This window comes from Lygodium microphyllum, chromosome 9, assembly GCF_053477565.2.
Source record: "Lygodium microphyllum isolate KBCC chromosome 9, Lygodium_microphyllum_v1.1.10, whole genome shotgun sequence".
NCBI classification, from domain to species: Eukaryota; Viridiplantae; Streptophyta; class Polypodiopsida; order Schizaeales; family Lygodiaceae; genus Lygodium; species Lygodium microphyllum.
In genome coordinates, this window is record NC_141143.1 from 20,515,492 (window position 1) to 20,532,706 (window position 17,215).

A 17,215-nucleotide genomic window follows, 5' to 3' on the forward strand; every position below is an offset into this window, starting at 1 on the left:
TTATACTCCACAGTAAAATAGGGTTGCAAAGAGGAAAAATCGATCACTCATGGAGATGGCCAGATGTATGCTGAAAGCAAAGAACTTGCCACACAATTTTTTGATGGAAGCAGTTATGTGTGCTTACCATGTCTTGAATAGGTGCCCCACTAGGTATTAAAGAATGTCACACCTTTTGAGGCTTGGAACAGCCAAAAACATTCTGTCGAGCATTTTCATACTTTTGGGTGTCTTACATATGCACACATTTCCAAGGTACTCAGGAAGAAGTTGGATAACAAGGCTGTTAAATGCATTTTTGTGGGGTACAGTGATGAGAGCAAAGGATATAGATTATATGATCCTGTCTCTAAAAAGGTATTTGTCAATAGGGATGTGGTTTTCGATGAAAAATCAGAATTATCCCTTGCTAGTTTTGACACATATCAAGCTACCAATGATGTATTTGAAGGGTTGCTACCCATTTCTTTCGGTGATACAGTTGGAGCTCTAGCCAAGAAACTTAATGTTCAACCAGCTGCTCCTTTGGGTAATGCAAAAAATCAGTCCATGACTGATCTAAATATTCAGCAAGCTGCTGAATTTGAAATTCAGCAAGAGCTTGTACATAGTCAAGAGGCTAGGTAGATGCCTAGATGCATAGTTGTTAGGTACGAAAGGTACGATATGGTACGGTACTAAATGATACCTTATGATTTTATAAGATACGGTACAATATTAGTACGAAAAAAATTAACATGATTTTTTTAAAAACCATAAATCATTAAACGATAGAATATATGTTTAAAGTGGAAATAGCCATTTCATTACAAAATAAGATGAATACATGAGGGTGACCATCGCGGTCACATGGGCTGCGCAAAACATATAATACAACTACAATCTAGTGTATCATAGCGACATCATGCATGTGGATGCAATGATAGTAGATATAAAAAAGAGAGAGACCTATGAATCTATGATAAGGCATCACTATCATCATCATCATCAAACCATCTCAATGCTCATCAAGAGAGTTTGAAGATGACTCCTCGACGTCGGATGATGAGACACACTCATACTCATTTTTACTGATGAGGTTACCATCATCATTAAATGATGGCTCCCTAGGTGGCTGCTATGTAGGCAAGGGGGGGATGACATCATGAGACACAGGATGTGAGTTGCTAGAGCCCCACCTTATATATGTCTATAAGCCACTCGAACCACCCCTCCTCGATGTTGGAGGGCATCAAATAACCATGCCCCTTCTACCACCTACTCAAACTCCTCGCCTAGGAGCACGTTGACTACGAGTGACACGAGTATCTACTCAGTGCTGCTATAAGCTCTCTGTAGAGCTCTGCAAAAATCTCCTCCTCCTTCTCGCCCACCTCCTAATGTACACTCGGAAGAGTGTCGCCCATCAACTTGAATGTATCAACATTCACCTACATAATGCACGTGAGATTGTAAATGCTAAAGTCTAAATTATAAAGTATAAACTTCAAAGTTCAAAGTCTAAAACAACAAATTTTAAATTTTATGGTTAAGTGTTTAAACTTTACCTACTTCGAACTACCCATGCTCATCATAGCCCTCATCATATGTGAGTTAGTGTGGCAATAGACTAGCCGCTCTAACTGTCATGTACAAAGCCGATTGCGAATCTTTGTCTAAATGAGAGAATAGACACTCCAATTTCTCTCACATGCACCCCAAGAGCAATATTGGGAAAGGACCCTTATGGCTAAGGGTTGAAGGGTCTCCAATGCATATCCAAAGTTTTGCCACCAAAATAAAGGCTTCACAAGTGACTCTCCTCCAACAAGTGGGACACGAGTCAAATAAGCAAGTTAGTCCGAACAGAACTCTGTATCACCCATGACCGCTAGCGACTTGTAGGCCGAATGTACCAATGCGGCAAAACCATGAATGGGCTTATGCATCCATGCCCATGTCCTCTCTGCTACCTCTAAAACATGTGCACATTGTGTCTCTGTGATCACTGTACAAGCACGTGCCTCCACCAATGCCACTCTAAAAAAGTGGTTGAGAAGGCCTATAGTGGACCCCTCGCAATCACTCATACGTAACACCCTATAAAAAAGAGTCATAACAATAACAACAGCACGGACTTTTTGCCAAAACTGCTCATTAAGGCACAAGCGCTGCATGGCTTTGGCCTCCACTGTCTCATGCTCGTCCCACTCATTGCATAGAGTGGACACCATTGTCGCAAGGCAGACCGCACCTCATAAAGGTGCTCCAGCAATAACCACATGTAAGCAAAGCGAGTTGAAGAAGGCTTATTCAACTCCAATGTGCTATGCTCACGATACATCGCAAGCACCTTTACCTTTACCATGAAGAAGGTGACAACTGATGTAGCTTTGTGGACCACCCTCTTCATCCACTTGAGCTTCCCAATGTCCTCCATGAGCAAGTCCAAACAATGAATTGCACATGGAGTCCACATAATCGTGGGAAACTCGGCCTCAAGCAAACGACCCATGTGCCGACAATTCAATGCATTGTCAGTAACAAATTGCACCACATTTGAGGGCCCCACCTACAACCACAATTTACAAATTACAAGTATACTAACAATACTTAGAGGTTAGAGAGAAAAAGTGATAGTTGAGCCTTTTAAGTTTCAACTTTCAAGATTCAAGAATGAAGAGAGATGGGGATTTGGGCCCAGAGGGAAAGAGAGAATCGATATAGATATTAGAGAGAAATTAGAATAAGGAGATAGATAGTTATACATAAATCAATTATCTTAATGAAAGAAAGTGAAACAAATTTAAAAGGCAATATATACCTCAATGATAGCTTGCCGAATGTGATGGTAGATGAATACACCCCTCATTTTTCTCCCCCTCTTGCCAGTATCTATGGCCCGCAAAAAGGAAGTGCCGAGTGGACATCAGACGAGTATGTTAATGATGCCTTGTTTCTTATGATCATTCCATTCATCGGTGACATGGAGCAAACATATTTTATCTATGCGGCCCGAATAGGATCAAGGACTCTATCAGTCCTCTCCTTCTCTTCATCAATCTTTTTTCTCCTCATGTCGTATGTGACACCGATCCATCCTTCACATGGACCCACATTGGCAATGGCTTTTACCATTCTTAAAAACTGGCAATGGGACTACATTTGCTGGCCTATCGTCAATATTTTCAAGACGAATCTGACTAGGAAGGGGACCTTAAGTCGCCATGGGGACTTCTGTAAAGAGTGCTTTTAGGGCGTCAAAGGAGGCTTCTGCTGCGAGCTCGTTCTCAGCTTTGATTTTTGCCTTCTCTCTTCTCACGTACCTCTGGACTCGTTCTGACGCTTGCCTCTTGATTGCGTCATTCATCAAGGGGTTGGCTCCAACCAGTTGGTCTGTACTCAACAGGATAGTATCAGAGAGGGCTTCAGTCTCTAGGGGATTCTCTGGCCAACATCTCTTCTACTTCCTTCTTTTCAGCATCTCTGAATTCGGCTTTTAAACCACTACAAAGGGGGAGATATTCTGTTTTGAAAGTATCAAAACTCATTCTTCTTAGGATCATTGTTGTGTCATTATAATAATGCCAGCTTCTGAGAGTTTCCACAGTGTATGTTGTGAAAAACACTCTATCTACCAACTTTCAATGGGTTACTAGTTGGCCAAACAAAAGATTATCAGTGCACCAAGCATCCCACGTATCTTGCTGTTGAGCATCCACAAACAAATTCCAACTTTTTTCCTTTTTGTTTTCGTGAACCTCCACTGACCACGACTCCTGAAGCTTCTTCACGATCTCCCACTTGATGATATCTGGAAACTTCTCAATGAATATCAAATCTTCCATGTATAGTCATTCTCTCTAATTCTGCTCTTCAGTTTGTTCCCAAACAATTTGCCACCCAGATGCAAGTTTCTGCTGCTTCAACAGAAAGAGAAAACAGTCCACCACATGGAGCATGCATCATGATGGTGATATGTTTCCGTCATTGTGGGATGAACTTCTTGTGGAAAGTGGCTTTGATAATGAGAATATCCAACTCTTCAGTGGAAGAAAGAACTTTGCAAACATCCATTGAATTCCCCTCTTCTTGGCAATGCCATTTCCTTCATTTTCAGCCTCTTCTGATGTTTGTTGATGGCAAGTTTCCCCGTCTGCGCACCAAAAACATGGAGCCCCAAGAGGAACACCAAGGAAAAGGGGATTCTACTGCAAGAAAATCTATCTTATGACATCAACAAGCTTTTATTTCATTCTTTTGATAATCAAAACAAAGAAAACAGCAATTCTTCACGCAGCATCATAGTAGATATCTCCCAGGGATTTGATAGAATCAACCATATTATTCAGCATCTTCATAGAATCCTTCATTAGAACAATGAACATAAAAGAATACACCATTTTTTTAAATGGAAATCAATCACATAGTATTCATCTTCAATGGCTTCATAGTTTTCTCTCTTGATCTCTCATATACAGTTACACTGTTTTGATAGAATTGACCATCTCTGGTTCTCTTTCTCTCTCTCTCTCAATAGTACATCATCTCCTCACTACAATAATCTAATAATGAATCTCAATAATCATTCTTAGGTCGTAGATACACCTCCCAAGAGGTATGTCTGATATAAAGAGGCACGAGAGCCACTATAGTATCTCTTCATAGCTCACTACTGTCACTGTCACTCCAGTCTTCTCTTCCGTCTTCAGTAGTTGCTTCTTCCATTTGTTTTAGCTCTTTTGAACTTAGATTCATCCTTTAAAAATTTAGAAAACTTTCCCAAAGTCACACATACATTCTACAGAACACTTACAGAAGATCTACAGAACAGTATAGAACAAGAACAGAGCATATATAAAACAGAGACAGAGGCTCTACAGAAGGTTTACAGAGGGTTACAAAAGGTCATCAGAGAACATCAAATCCTCATAACTCATACTAAAACCATTCCAAACTATCAAAAACTATTCAATAAGCTTTCAAAATATTTCAAACTCCATCAATCATCAATCCATGCTTCATACAGAAAAAAATCAGAACAAAACAGAAGCTATATAGAAGGTATCAGAACCAATCAGAACCTCAACAGAACCTATCAGAACATCACAGAGCTTAATATTTCTACTAAAAATCATCATGAGCTTCCAAAACATAATCAATATTATCCAAAACACTTTTAAACACTTCCATTAACAACCATACATCACTCTAAATCCATCAAAAATCAATCATTCAGACCTCAAAAACAACAAAAATCAGTCAAAAATTCAGTCTTTTTTCACTCTCAACAAGCTTCAATCTATCCTTTCACTCTCAGTGAAGGATGGCCCACGGTGATCTCGAAGAAACTAGACATACTTCACCAAGCATGTTTGTACTAACTATTGTTTGATGTTTCATGCCATATAGGATAGAAAGTCCATCTCTGAGAAGGAAACTTTGATGTTTCATGCCATATAGGATAGGAAGCCCATCTCTGAGAAGGAAACTTTGCAATCATAGCATTGGAAAAAGGCTATGGAGTAAAAGTTGGATCCGATCAAGCGAAATGGCACTTGGGATCTTGTGCCTTGGCCCATTCATAGAAAGGTAACTAGAGTCAAGTGGTCTATAAGACCAAGTACCATAGTGATGGCACTCTAGATAAGCATAAGGTGCGGCTCATTACTGAACAATTTACACAAAGGTAGAGAGTGGATTTCCATGATACCTTTGCACCTACAACTCGAATGGCTATCATTAGGGCCGTTCTTGCCTTAGGCAACCATAGGAGATCAACTTGAAGAACAGTTTGCATTCCTTAATGGCAATTTAAAGGAGGAGATCTATGTTGAGCCACCTCTTGGCTTTTCCTCATCGAATGGCCAAGTGTATAGATTGAAGAAGGCCATTCACGACCTCAAATAGGCTCTGTGTGCTTGGAACGCGAAGATAGAGTCATTCCTCTAAGGCAAGTTAGGGTATCGATGTTCTGCTAATCCCCAATTGTATGTCCACACCTCAGCCAAAGGGCACGCATTATTCATGCTTTATGTGAACAATCTCATTCTATCAGGTGACCATACCTAGAAGGTCAAGCAAACAAAGGAGGCACTATACAAGATGTTCAAGATGACAAATATGATCCTTCCCCACATTTGGCAAACTCCAATAGGGATTTTCATCTCCCAACAATGATATGTGCAAGAGCTTTTGACTACTTTTGAGATGGAGGGTGTAAGGCTATTTCTACTCTCATGGATCCAAACTATAAGGCTATGGCCCATGCAAATTTACCAGCAATGGATGCTATTCAATACAAGTAGTTGATTGGGTCATTGATATGGCTTCTAAATACTCAAATTGAAGGCGGCTTTGAGGATTTTGCAATTCTTGAAGGGAACCCCTAACCTAGATATTTATTATCCAATAGGTACATGAGATTCAACCTTCGTTCTATAGGGTCAAACAAGTCCAAACTAGATTGGAGATGTTGACCATACGAGGTCAACAACAAGATATTACTTCACTTTCTGTACCTATGCTATATCTTGGAGTAGTAAGAAGCAGCCCACACTTGCCCTATCATCTATAGAGGTGGAGTATAGAGTGGTGTTTTCTACCACATGTGAGACAATGTGGCTTAGAAGGTTGTTAGGAGAGCTTGGCTGCCCTCAAACAAGCCCTATTAGACTTCATTGCAACAATAAGAGTTGCATTGCTTTGGCATGGAATCCTATATTTCATGCTAGGTCGAAGCACATTGAGATACAGTACCATTTCCTTTGGGAGAAGATCTTAGATAAGACTATTGATTTGGTGCATTACAAGATGGAGAACAACTTGGTAGATTTGTTTATGAAGACTCTTCCTAAAGCCATCCTTCAACAACAATCCAGATCCTTGATCTTTATGCCAAGTCCAGGATTTGAGAGGGGTTGTTAGATATTTCATCATCTCCTGGACTGGGTTTGGTAGTGTACTATTGTGCAGGTAGTGTACTCGGACGCAATTACAAAATCTCATGTGCAGATCGGTCAGTTTTCAGCAAACATCTGATGGGTTTTTCAGCAATTTCAGTAGTACAATTGACATCAGGCAATACAGACTCTGACCCCCGGCAGTGCACATGGCAGCATCAAACCTATTCACTGCAGTTTTTGCACAATCGGCCCGAGTTTTGACCAGTAGTTATACTAGTCGACCTGCTATTTTTTATTAATTTTTTTATGGGCTATTTATGGCCAGCCCCTTCTCAATCTTTGGCACTCATTTTTTCAAGTGGGAAAAAGATCATCTAGTGGAGATAGTGTAACCAGCCTTCCTTCCATAGATGGGTGGTAAATCCCTGATTACAACTTAATTTTATAGCAGCAAACAATTAATGCAAATCTGAAAATACAAATTTACCTACTGATCTTGGACAATGCACACCCGATTGGCCCCAAAATTGGCGCCCCTTTTGGTATTTCTTTAGCTTTATTGAAGAAGAAGTTGATTTACAATGGGATTCTCCTGATCCCCTTCGCAATCCAAACTCCCCTTGCTATCAAAGTGACCAGCAAGTCTTCAATCTGATTTGCCCCTTGATTCGAGATACTTAATTGGCCTTCACAACTTTGATGGAGATTGAAAATGCCCCAAATTCAATTATTTGCTAGTCCCTCCACTTCAATAGGCTAAAAACAGCTTCAGCCCTATTAAATCCAAGTCTTGGAGCTTCCAATTTCTAGCACACTTCTCGAGGCTACTGCTAAACCCTAATTTCTACTGTAAATTAGGGTCTACAGCAGAGAAATTTGCAATTTCTCAGTCTCTGGTGATCTCAATGCTGCAATCTTTGGAGCAAGGCTATAGAAAGGCTGGGAGATGAGAGAGAAAGATGTAGAGAGAAAATTCAGAGTTTAATCGCGAAGAATGACTGAAAATCAGTCTAATGCAGCTACTACCCTGCCACAACAGCTTGTAGATGCAAAGAACTGAAGAAAATCAGTCATCTACTGCTACTACTCTGTCTCAACAGCCTATAGATGCTGTCACCTGCTGTTGATTGGTCTTCGTCTACCCTTGGCTGCCTCTCAGAAGGTCCTCCAATGGCTGTAAATTAAACCAACAACATCTCCTCTCTCTCTCTTGGAGGCTGAATACACTAGAAATGCATCTCTTCAATCTCTAAAGACGTTTTTCAGTCTTGCATGGGCATTTTTGACAAGTAGCAACCTTCTTGAATGGTTTTTCCAGCATTATCCATAATTAAATATTAATTTTCAGTCTTTAAATACTGAAAGTTAATCTAACAATTATTTCAGTGTCCTGAAAAATAATGTGTCTCTACGCCATCTTTGACAATCAGATTGGCAATAGATACCATTAAATGCTACTTCTCTAGTGTCACCAACTAACACTTATGGCCAAATGAATGACCTAGGCCAACAACTCGTACCAGATACCACCAAGTACCTATGCACCATAGCTTATAGCAACTTTTGCCTTTGACATCCCGTGATTTCCTCGGGTCCCGGGCTCGTAAATTTACTCTAACCCCAATTGCACCTCACATGTGCAACATTTACTTAATCATGTGATTAAAAATTAATCCACATGTTAAGTGAGGTTTCAAAAATACATGTCCTCATAACAAATACACTCGATAGCCTATTGTACATATCTACCTTCTTCATTTCAGCATTCATTCACTACAGAATTCTATGTTTTACTGTCTCTTTTCTCTCTTCCTCTTCTCTCTGTGTTTATTTTCTTTCGGTCCGGTCATACATTTCCCCATTTGCTACACTCTGACAGAAGGATGATAAGAAGGAGAAGACCAAGGACTCCAAGCAAACTTGAGCAACTATTGACCCTATACCACCCATGTTTCTCCATCTAGAGATGTTGGTCATACCTTCCTCAGCAAATGTTGCACTAGTGGCCCCTTAGGCTCACAAATGGATTGTTGATAGTGACGCTTCTCGCCACATGACTCCCCACAAAGAAGGGATTGAACATCAACGAGATTCAAATTATCTCTAATGGTAGAGGTGGAGCCTCATATGTTCCAAGTCTTGGCTATCATTTGCTTTTGCTAAGCAAGATATGCGAACTAGGCCTCATTGTGGAGCTCAATGCTGAGTCCTTCTGGATTCTAGATGACAATAGACAAGATGTGGTGTACCACAGAACAGAGGAACATGGTCCTTATAAGCTTAAAAACACAATGGCTCTTACCTCCTATCATCTTACTTCTTAGCCTTAGACAAACTATAACATTGCTTGGTCCAATCACCTCAACCATGAGTGCCTTTGAAAGGCGGCACATGAACAAATGGTTCCTGGCTCGTCAAATGTTGGGGTGAGCCGTACCCCTTGTGCATCATGCATCAAAGTCAATGTGATGTGATCCAAACAAGCCTTCTTGATGGCCCAAATCCCCTTGGAGCTTGTTTTCACGAACTTATGTGGACTAATGCATCATGAGTCCCTTAAGGGGAGCATGTATCTTATGCTTAATGTGGATGACCACAGCAATCTAACTTCGGCATGTTTCTTGTAGTTGAAGTCACAAGACTTCTCAAACTTTCAAGACTAGCTTAGTCTTCTAGGTGGAAGCTAAAGACAATTAAAGCTGATGAAGGCAAGGAATTCACCTTCAATGAGATGGCTCACTTCTATGTGTAGCGAGGAATTCATCAAGAGTTCACATACAACAATACTCAATAAGAGAATGGTGTCTCAAAGCGGAAGAACATGGCAATGATCGAGATGGCAAGGATTGTGCTAGAGCACCGGAAGGAGCCTCAAGGTTTATGGGCAAAGGTAGTTGCCACAATTATCCATATTGTTAAGAGATCAACCACATCAATAATTCTACAACCCCATTTTAGGTGCACTTTGTTAGAAAGTCTTATGTTTCATATTTCAGGCTCTTCGAGTGTAATGCATATGTGCACATCCCAAAGGAGCATGGTGAGATGGATCCAAAGTCGAAGTTTCAGCCTCCCCTCAAATGGGCTCATTGGACCCTCCGTGTTACACACATCAAGGTTATCCGCGAGGGCTAGAAGTGGCAAGAAGGATCTCAGCATTCTCATCATAAAAATACATATGCAAGAGAGTTCCTACACACTAATTACGGGTTGATGATCCATGCCATGGCTGACAAGAAACTCACATCCGTTGGAGAGGCATTGGAGTATGAACATTGGCAGAAGACCTTGGAATAGACATTGGAGGCTACACAGTGGAATGTAACTTGCGAGTTAGTGCCTAGGCCCGTACATTACAAGGTGATAGAGTATAGTGGGCCTCCAAGACCATATATGAGTGATGACATGTTGGACAAACACAACACCTACTTCATGGCAAAAGGATTCACTGTGATCAGAATCACAAAAGCATGCTTTATACTTACTAGAAAATGTGACATGTAAAATTGATATCAAGCAGGTTTAAAAACGTGACATGTCTAGCAGTCGTCATCAACAGGAAATGTTCAGTCCATTTCTATACTCCTCGTACAAAACATGCTCTCATTTTAGAGATGAGTTGTATTGGTCTTTCTTATGGAGACAATTGGGCTGTTGCCTCCCACAACACCCTTCAATATGAGAACATAACAAAGACTTTCTAAGTTGTTCTTGTGTTACTCATTTTGCTATCATATTGCCTCATGAATTGAACCTTTTTGTAAGCAAAGCATGGTAACAGAATGAAACAAAGCCTCTTATCAAAACAAACATTTGACCATTAAAAGCCCCTTGAATCACATGGGCTTCATTAACCCCAAGATCCATACTTAACTGTTGCAATGAAAGGCTGCAAATTATACTCCTCTACCAACTTCAAAATAGCATCTGGCAATTTGATAAATGAATTTCTAGCATCACAAGTCGCAACATACAATACAATGCAAAGCTCAGTGGTCCCTGCAGCCAAATTTTTAGCACAAATGGGCATTTTCCACCTCTCCCTCCATCCCTCCCTCCTCTTCTCTTTGCCTCAAGTGGGGTGTATGGATAAGTGAGTTGTGGGTTGTGGCACACTTTTACATCTATCATGTCAAATAAGGTAGCATAACAAGGAATCACATTGAGAGTTCTGGCTATTTGTGTGTTATTTTATATATGTGTATGGCATTCACAAGGCACAACTATTTATGAATGCCTAAGATACATGTGAACTAGGCTATGGTAAACAATTTACAAGCTTGGGCCAAGTAATGTGTGTACACAGGTGTAAGCCAAGTAAGTTGGTAATGTGGCAAGCATGTATTACACTTACTAAGATGTACATTACTTAATCGATTAAGAAGTCTTGCAAGGTATTGAGGTAAATCATAAGCTCCTCTCTCTTTTTTTTTTGTGAACATAATTGAATTAAGCAGTAAATATTTTACATCAAACCATCAGGTCAGCATTGAAAATAACAGACATAAAGGAAAGTCTACACAAACTCTAACACAGATATGTCACACAGAAAGAACAGCTGGTGTGGAGCGAACAGTGTCCAACGAGGGAGCAACAATGTTAGGGAGAACCAGATCAGCAGACACCATAGAGGACATTTGCCACAACACTAAACCACGAATTCGGGCCACATGACCATGAATGCCAGATACTGAATCAAAAATGAAGGCATTTCGAGTACACCAAATATGCCACAAGGCTGTCCATCTAAGGAAATGGAAAAGGCAGGAATAATCTGAATGCAAAGAGATCATGGAGGTCATCTTTCCCATAATCCATGAATGAGCTGATATCTGGTGTTGAGTCAACGAGAACCACACATGGGAAAACAAAACTCCAAATCTATCTCACAACAAGGTAAGAGAGAATAAGATGAAGCACTGTCTCATCACATGTAGTACAAAATACACATCGACCAACAGAGATCTTGCAAGCACGCAGCACATTCTCAATAGGAAGAGCCCCAATAAGTAGCCTCCACACAAACACTTTTCCCTTATACGAAACCTTAGATTTCCAGAGTTGGATAAATCTATCCTACCACTTCTTTTTGCTATCCCGAATATGCCATACTTTATTAGCCTTACCCGTGACCCATCCCTTGGCCTCATGTATTGATGCAATCTGGATGGATTTCCTTTTGAAAATTTGGGGCTTTAGACCAAAATTGTCAAATTTGTGCCCATGAATGCTTTTGGAGCAAAAATTGATGTCAAATTTTGGGAATTTCACATGTAATTGGTGCCTTGGCCTCTGAATGTGGCTGTAATTGCTTGTGGAGTGCAGCATGAGACACTCTAATTCTGAAAATCTATTTGCACATCTGAAATTTCTGCAATTTTTTTTTTTTCACTGCTAGTCGGCACTTGCAGTGTACCATGGTCACTTGTGTGACATTTGGACCTGCATTTGGTGACTTCTGAGTCAATTTAGTGCTGCAAATTATGGCTGGAAACAGTGACAATAGCAATCGTTTGCACATCAAGAAGCTTTAGGGTACACATAATTTTGCAATATGGCAAAAACAGTGCTACAATGTCTTGGTGCAAAAGAAACAGGTGAAGCCCATCAAAGCGAAGGGAATGAAACCAACAAGTATGGAACAAGAAGAGTGGGATGTTTTGGATGAGCTTGCACACCCTACCATTGAGCTCTCAATGTATCAAACAACTTGCTCTTTAACATTGAGAAGCTGAATTCAGCATATGCAATGTGGCAAAGACTTGAAGATTTGTATGCTCAGAAAAGTGCAGCTAGCAAGGTTTATTGGCTGAAAAAGTTGATGAATTTTCACATGAAGAAAGGTACAACCATGCCTGTACATTTGAACGAGTTCAACTTAATTTTCAGTCAGCTGATTGCTTTGGATTTCCATATTGATGATAAGTTCAAGGCTGCTTTCTTGCTATACACTTTACATGAAAGTTAAGATACCTTTAGGACAACTTTGAGTAACTCAAATATTCAGCTGTTATATTCTGATGTGGAGAGTTCTTTGCTAATGGAAGAACTCAACGACACCTTCAATAGCTCCTTGCTATCATTTCTCAATTGGGTCAAAGGCTTGGCTCATCCATCCTTGGCTCAAATTTTCTAGAGTAATCCGTTCAAGGCCTCTCTATTTCCACTGGCCTATGGTGGCCTCTTGTTGGATTGGCTATCATCTAAATGTGAAGAAAAATGTGGAGTAGCAACTAGGGTTTGCATTGAGGAAACACAGAGTATACAACTATGACAGAAACACAATGATATAGGCATAGACGTGAAAAACTCAAACCCTAAAGGAAAAACTCAAAACTCAAACACAAAAACAAAGACAAACAGAAGGAGAAAGAAAGAAAGAAAGAAAGATATGTTTACATATGGCCAATGTGGCCTAAGAGACAAAATCCAGAGTACATCCATGTCTAATGTCATCTCATCAATAAGGTAAAGATAACATTACAAATAAGTGGGTGGCCTATGAACAATACTGAAAATAACTATATGATGAGACTATACTAGGGCTGAACCATGTGTAGGCTTGTTCCATCGATAGAAAAGAAAAGGAAAGGAAAGGGAACCAAATCTGATAGAACCATGTACAAAAGTGTGGTGGAGACTATGGGCTGTAGCTGATCTCAAGATCTGCACATGATCTTAGCTATGATGCGGTCCCTAGCTACTTCACTGATATGCCTAGTGGTGAGTCTTCGGTGTCTCGTGATAATGGCTCTAATCCGACTATGGTGTGGCATCCTCAAACGTGGTCCAGGTAGACGGGGTCGTCGTGCTCAATGAAGGGAAATGGCTCTATCCAATGTGACTCCACAGTGTGGCCTATAAGGTGTTTGGCAAGGTGGCTTTGTCTCTGCTAGGCTAGTAGTGTCAATAGGGTCGGCTCTATAGAAGAAGTTTGTAACTGCTCTCTGTGTATTCCTCTAGGTGAGTTGGCCTCCTGTCTCGCAATAGTGCAGTTCAGCGCCTCTCGAGCTCCACAAGGAAAAGACCTAGGCATCTCTGGTCCTCGTACTCCATGACATGACGAAGGGGTCCAAATCCATCACGAAAGAGGCAGTGGTACCGTCCTCGTATGTCATAGTATACTGTGTATCTGCATATGTAGTGCTCCTCCCTGGCAAGTCCTATCCTCTACTAGGGTATTTGTCCATCTGCCTGTCTCCATCTGAAGCCTATGTGAGGAGGTGCGAATCTGTCCAATAGCAACCCGTACGCTATGGGAGAGATGGGTGTCCATATATGCTGGCCGAATAGTGAAACCATCATTAGATAGACACAGAAATGATTCCTGTAGAACTCCATCCTCGATCCTAGAGGGAGTGGTGGATGGATCCATGTCCTTGCCATCTTGATCCTCAAGATATCAGCTCTTATCACCTAGTTCGACTCTGATCGGCTAAGAGAGAAAGTGTAGGGCACTCAAGGCTATAATCCAAAGGTGGAAGACGGTTAATATCCAAACCATGTAGGCTCATCCAAATGGCCATCTGTGAAAACCAACACTTCTTCTCGCTTCCTGCTGCTAGTTGTCTAGATGAGGTTAGTGCCAATCTAGAGTATCTATGGCGTGGAAGTTCCCATAGTCTATGCCAAAAGGTCACTGCCCTGAAGAGTGCCTCCGTAACTATAGGTGTTGCCCCTAGCTCTGCTCTGACAATGGGATATGGGGTGGAGGGCTTACTCCTAATCATGCGTGCTATCATCATGATCAATGGCCTTTCCATGCTATCCCAACCATCATAATAATCCCTCTCTACTCCAATCTGATCAATGAGTGGGCTAAGACGCCTGTGGTACAAGTTGCAACCCCATACCTCTACTCCATATAGTAATTTAGGTGTGACCAGGGTGTCAAAAAATTAGAGTTTGGTGCAGGGCTCCCAGGACATGCCTCTGATGCCCCTCTCAACAAAAAACGTGGGCCCAAGAAGATGACTCCTAAATAGACATATTCCCTCACATGCTCCAGTATGTCTCCCCCAAATGTGAACTAGTACATAGATCTAGTCACCCATGCTACTGGAGTATTGAAAACCATGGTTTTGGTCTTCCCAAGGTTCACTATGAGGTCTTTATCTCTACAGAAGATGTGCAAAGCATCTAGATGGCACTGCACTCCCTCTGGTGAATCTCAAATGAGAACAATATTATCTGCATACAGTAATATCGGTATCAGCACCCCTGCCAGGCTGGCTCCAGCTCCTTCTCCTCGGTCTATGTAATCAGACACTTCATCTATGTATAGACCAAACAATGTGGGTGAAAGTGGACATCCTTGTTTCACTCCTATGGTATTGTCAATCCTCTATGATAGCCCCCCAAGTGCTCGTACATGACCTGTCACTACCTCATATAATGCATAGACACCCCATCGTATACCCTCTAGTACTCCAATGTCTTGCAATCTCTGCATGATGCGTGTACGAGGCACTGTATCAAAAGCTTTGCGAAAGTCTACAAAGCAACAATAGATCCTCTTGTCTCGGGCTAGACCCTCCTCAATAATGGCTCTTAGTGTAAGAATATGGTCCAACGTGGTATATCCTCATCTGAATCCTGCCTGTCCTTGTGCTCTCTTGCCTTGCATTTCAGCCCACTCACTAAGTTCATGCTCCAATATAGATCCATATATCTTGGCCAAAGTATGACCGATCATGATAGTCCTGTAGTTGCTAGAAATCAAGGGATCACCACTTTTAAATAGCGGAATTATAGTATTGTCTGACCAACTCATAGGGGAACCTTCACATACTGCTCTATTGAACATATGTGCTAATATGGGTGCTAATATGTCACAAGCATATGAGAAATGTTCTACTACTAGTCCATCCTCATCCTGTGCCCTCCCATTTTGTAATCTATAAATTGCATCCCTAACCATTTTCCATGTGAAGAAAGGCCACTGTGTTGGCCTACAAGCTTGTGGTGGCTGCATAGGTGGCTGTCCTGGCAAGTCATACAGCTGTCTCCCATGGTCAAGCCAAGTATTTGGTGATGTAATCTATATGGGGGGCTGTCTTTCATGAAACATCTTCCATACGCTCTTGCTATCCCACCCCAAAAATAGCTAATATATCTATGCTTCTGCTTTCACTAAGTAGTCTTGTTTCTTCTTCCACACAAGGTGTTTGAAGAACGCCTTTGCTTGGCGATGTGTCTGAGTGCCTAGCTCCACTTCTCTCAGTAAGGGAGCTCAGGTGACTCTACACTCATCATCATACCAGCTATTTTGGGAAGTAATAGGTCATGTGGATCTACATGGGGCAAGGTGTGTGGAAATGCATACATGGCTGATCCATGTATGGCCTCTGCTAAATCCTTTGTACATTCTTCCAACGATCTACTCAAGTCCAATGTATGTAAACTTGTCTCTGCAGAGAACCACTATAGATGTGTGAGGTGTCTTCTGTAAAGTAGTATTTGGGATGTTTAGGGAGGCATGGTGTTTCATGTTTCATATGTACACAAGAGAGCATGAATGTCAAAATAGCATGATTTGCTGCTATGCCAATTGGTCTCTTAGATATCTTAAAGTTTTGGATGTCTGGTATCAATGTTGGTGAGCCTATCAAGTAGTCCATAGTATTTGCCCCTCCTTTGAGAAAGAGAACAACTCTCAAGTGAATGAATACTGTAAATGAATGAAGAGTGTACGGAGTGCCCAAGGACAGAGCAATAGTCTGGGAGAGTGATGTCTATTGAAGACGAATCCCAAGTATTGTGACCACCAATCAAAGTGTTGTCCGAGTGAAGAAAGATAAAGATATCGATCACAAAAGGCAAAGGAGCACCCGGCGACAACTGAGGAAGCTGACTATCATCAAGGCAATACCAGAAAGTACAAAACATAGCAATCTAAGGAGTTGCCTATTGAGAAACCACTTCTTTAGTTCACACACTTCATTTAGGGTTTCGCACTGACAACCCCAAAAAGGGTTGGTGTCCACATTTTGGCCACTTTTTCAGCATGCACCCACACAGTGGTGAGCCATCCTAGACAGCTTATGCCTATAAATAGGTAGTCACTTCATTCACCCTACCCACTCTCTTCAATCATTATTCACCCCCTTCTTCGGTCACCACCACTTCCCTTCTCTCCCCAGCCCCTTGCTCTGCCCTCACACGCCTTCAGGAGGACATTGCGGTTCATGGCTCGTAGTTGCCTTCACCCTTCCTCTACCTAGCGTCACCATCATCTACTTGGTGTCCACACTCTTCTCCTTTAGGCTCCACCTTCACCTATGTTTTTCAATCTGGAGGCCTTCTTGCCTAGCATTAACATCTCCATCTTG

General features: G+C 41.3%; 1 protein-coding gene across 8 annotated transcripts in view; it reads right to left on the bottom strand.

Annotated features, from left to right (window-relative positions):
• The window catches only part of EMB2820 (Cytidine/deoxycytidylate deaminase family protein), a 225,124-nt gene that overhangs the window by 161,046 nt on the left and 46,863 nt on the right, over positions 1-17,215 (bottom strand). For all 8 annotated transcript variants that reach the window (XM_087684387.1, XM_087684384.1, XM_087684382.1 and 5 more), the window contains exon 5: positions 10,759-10,883. In XM_087684387.1, coding sequence (XP_087540513.1) covers positions 10,759-10,883 — 125 coding nt within the window. The remainder of the gene's footprint in view (positions 1-10,758; positions 10,884-17,215) is intronic.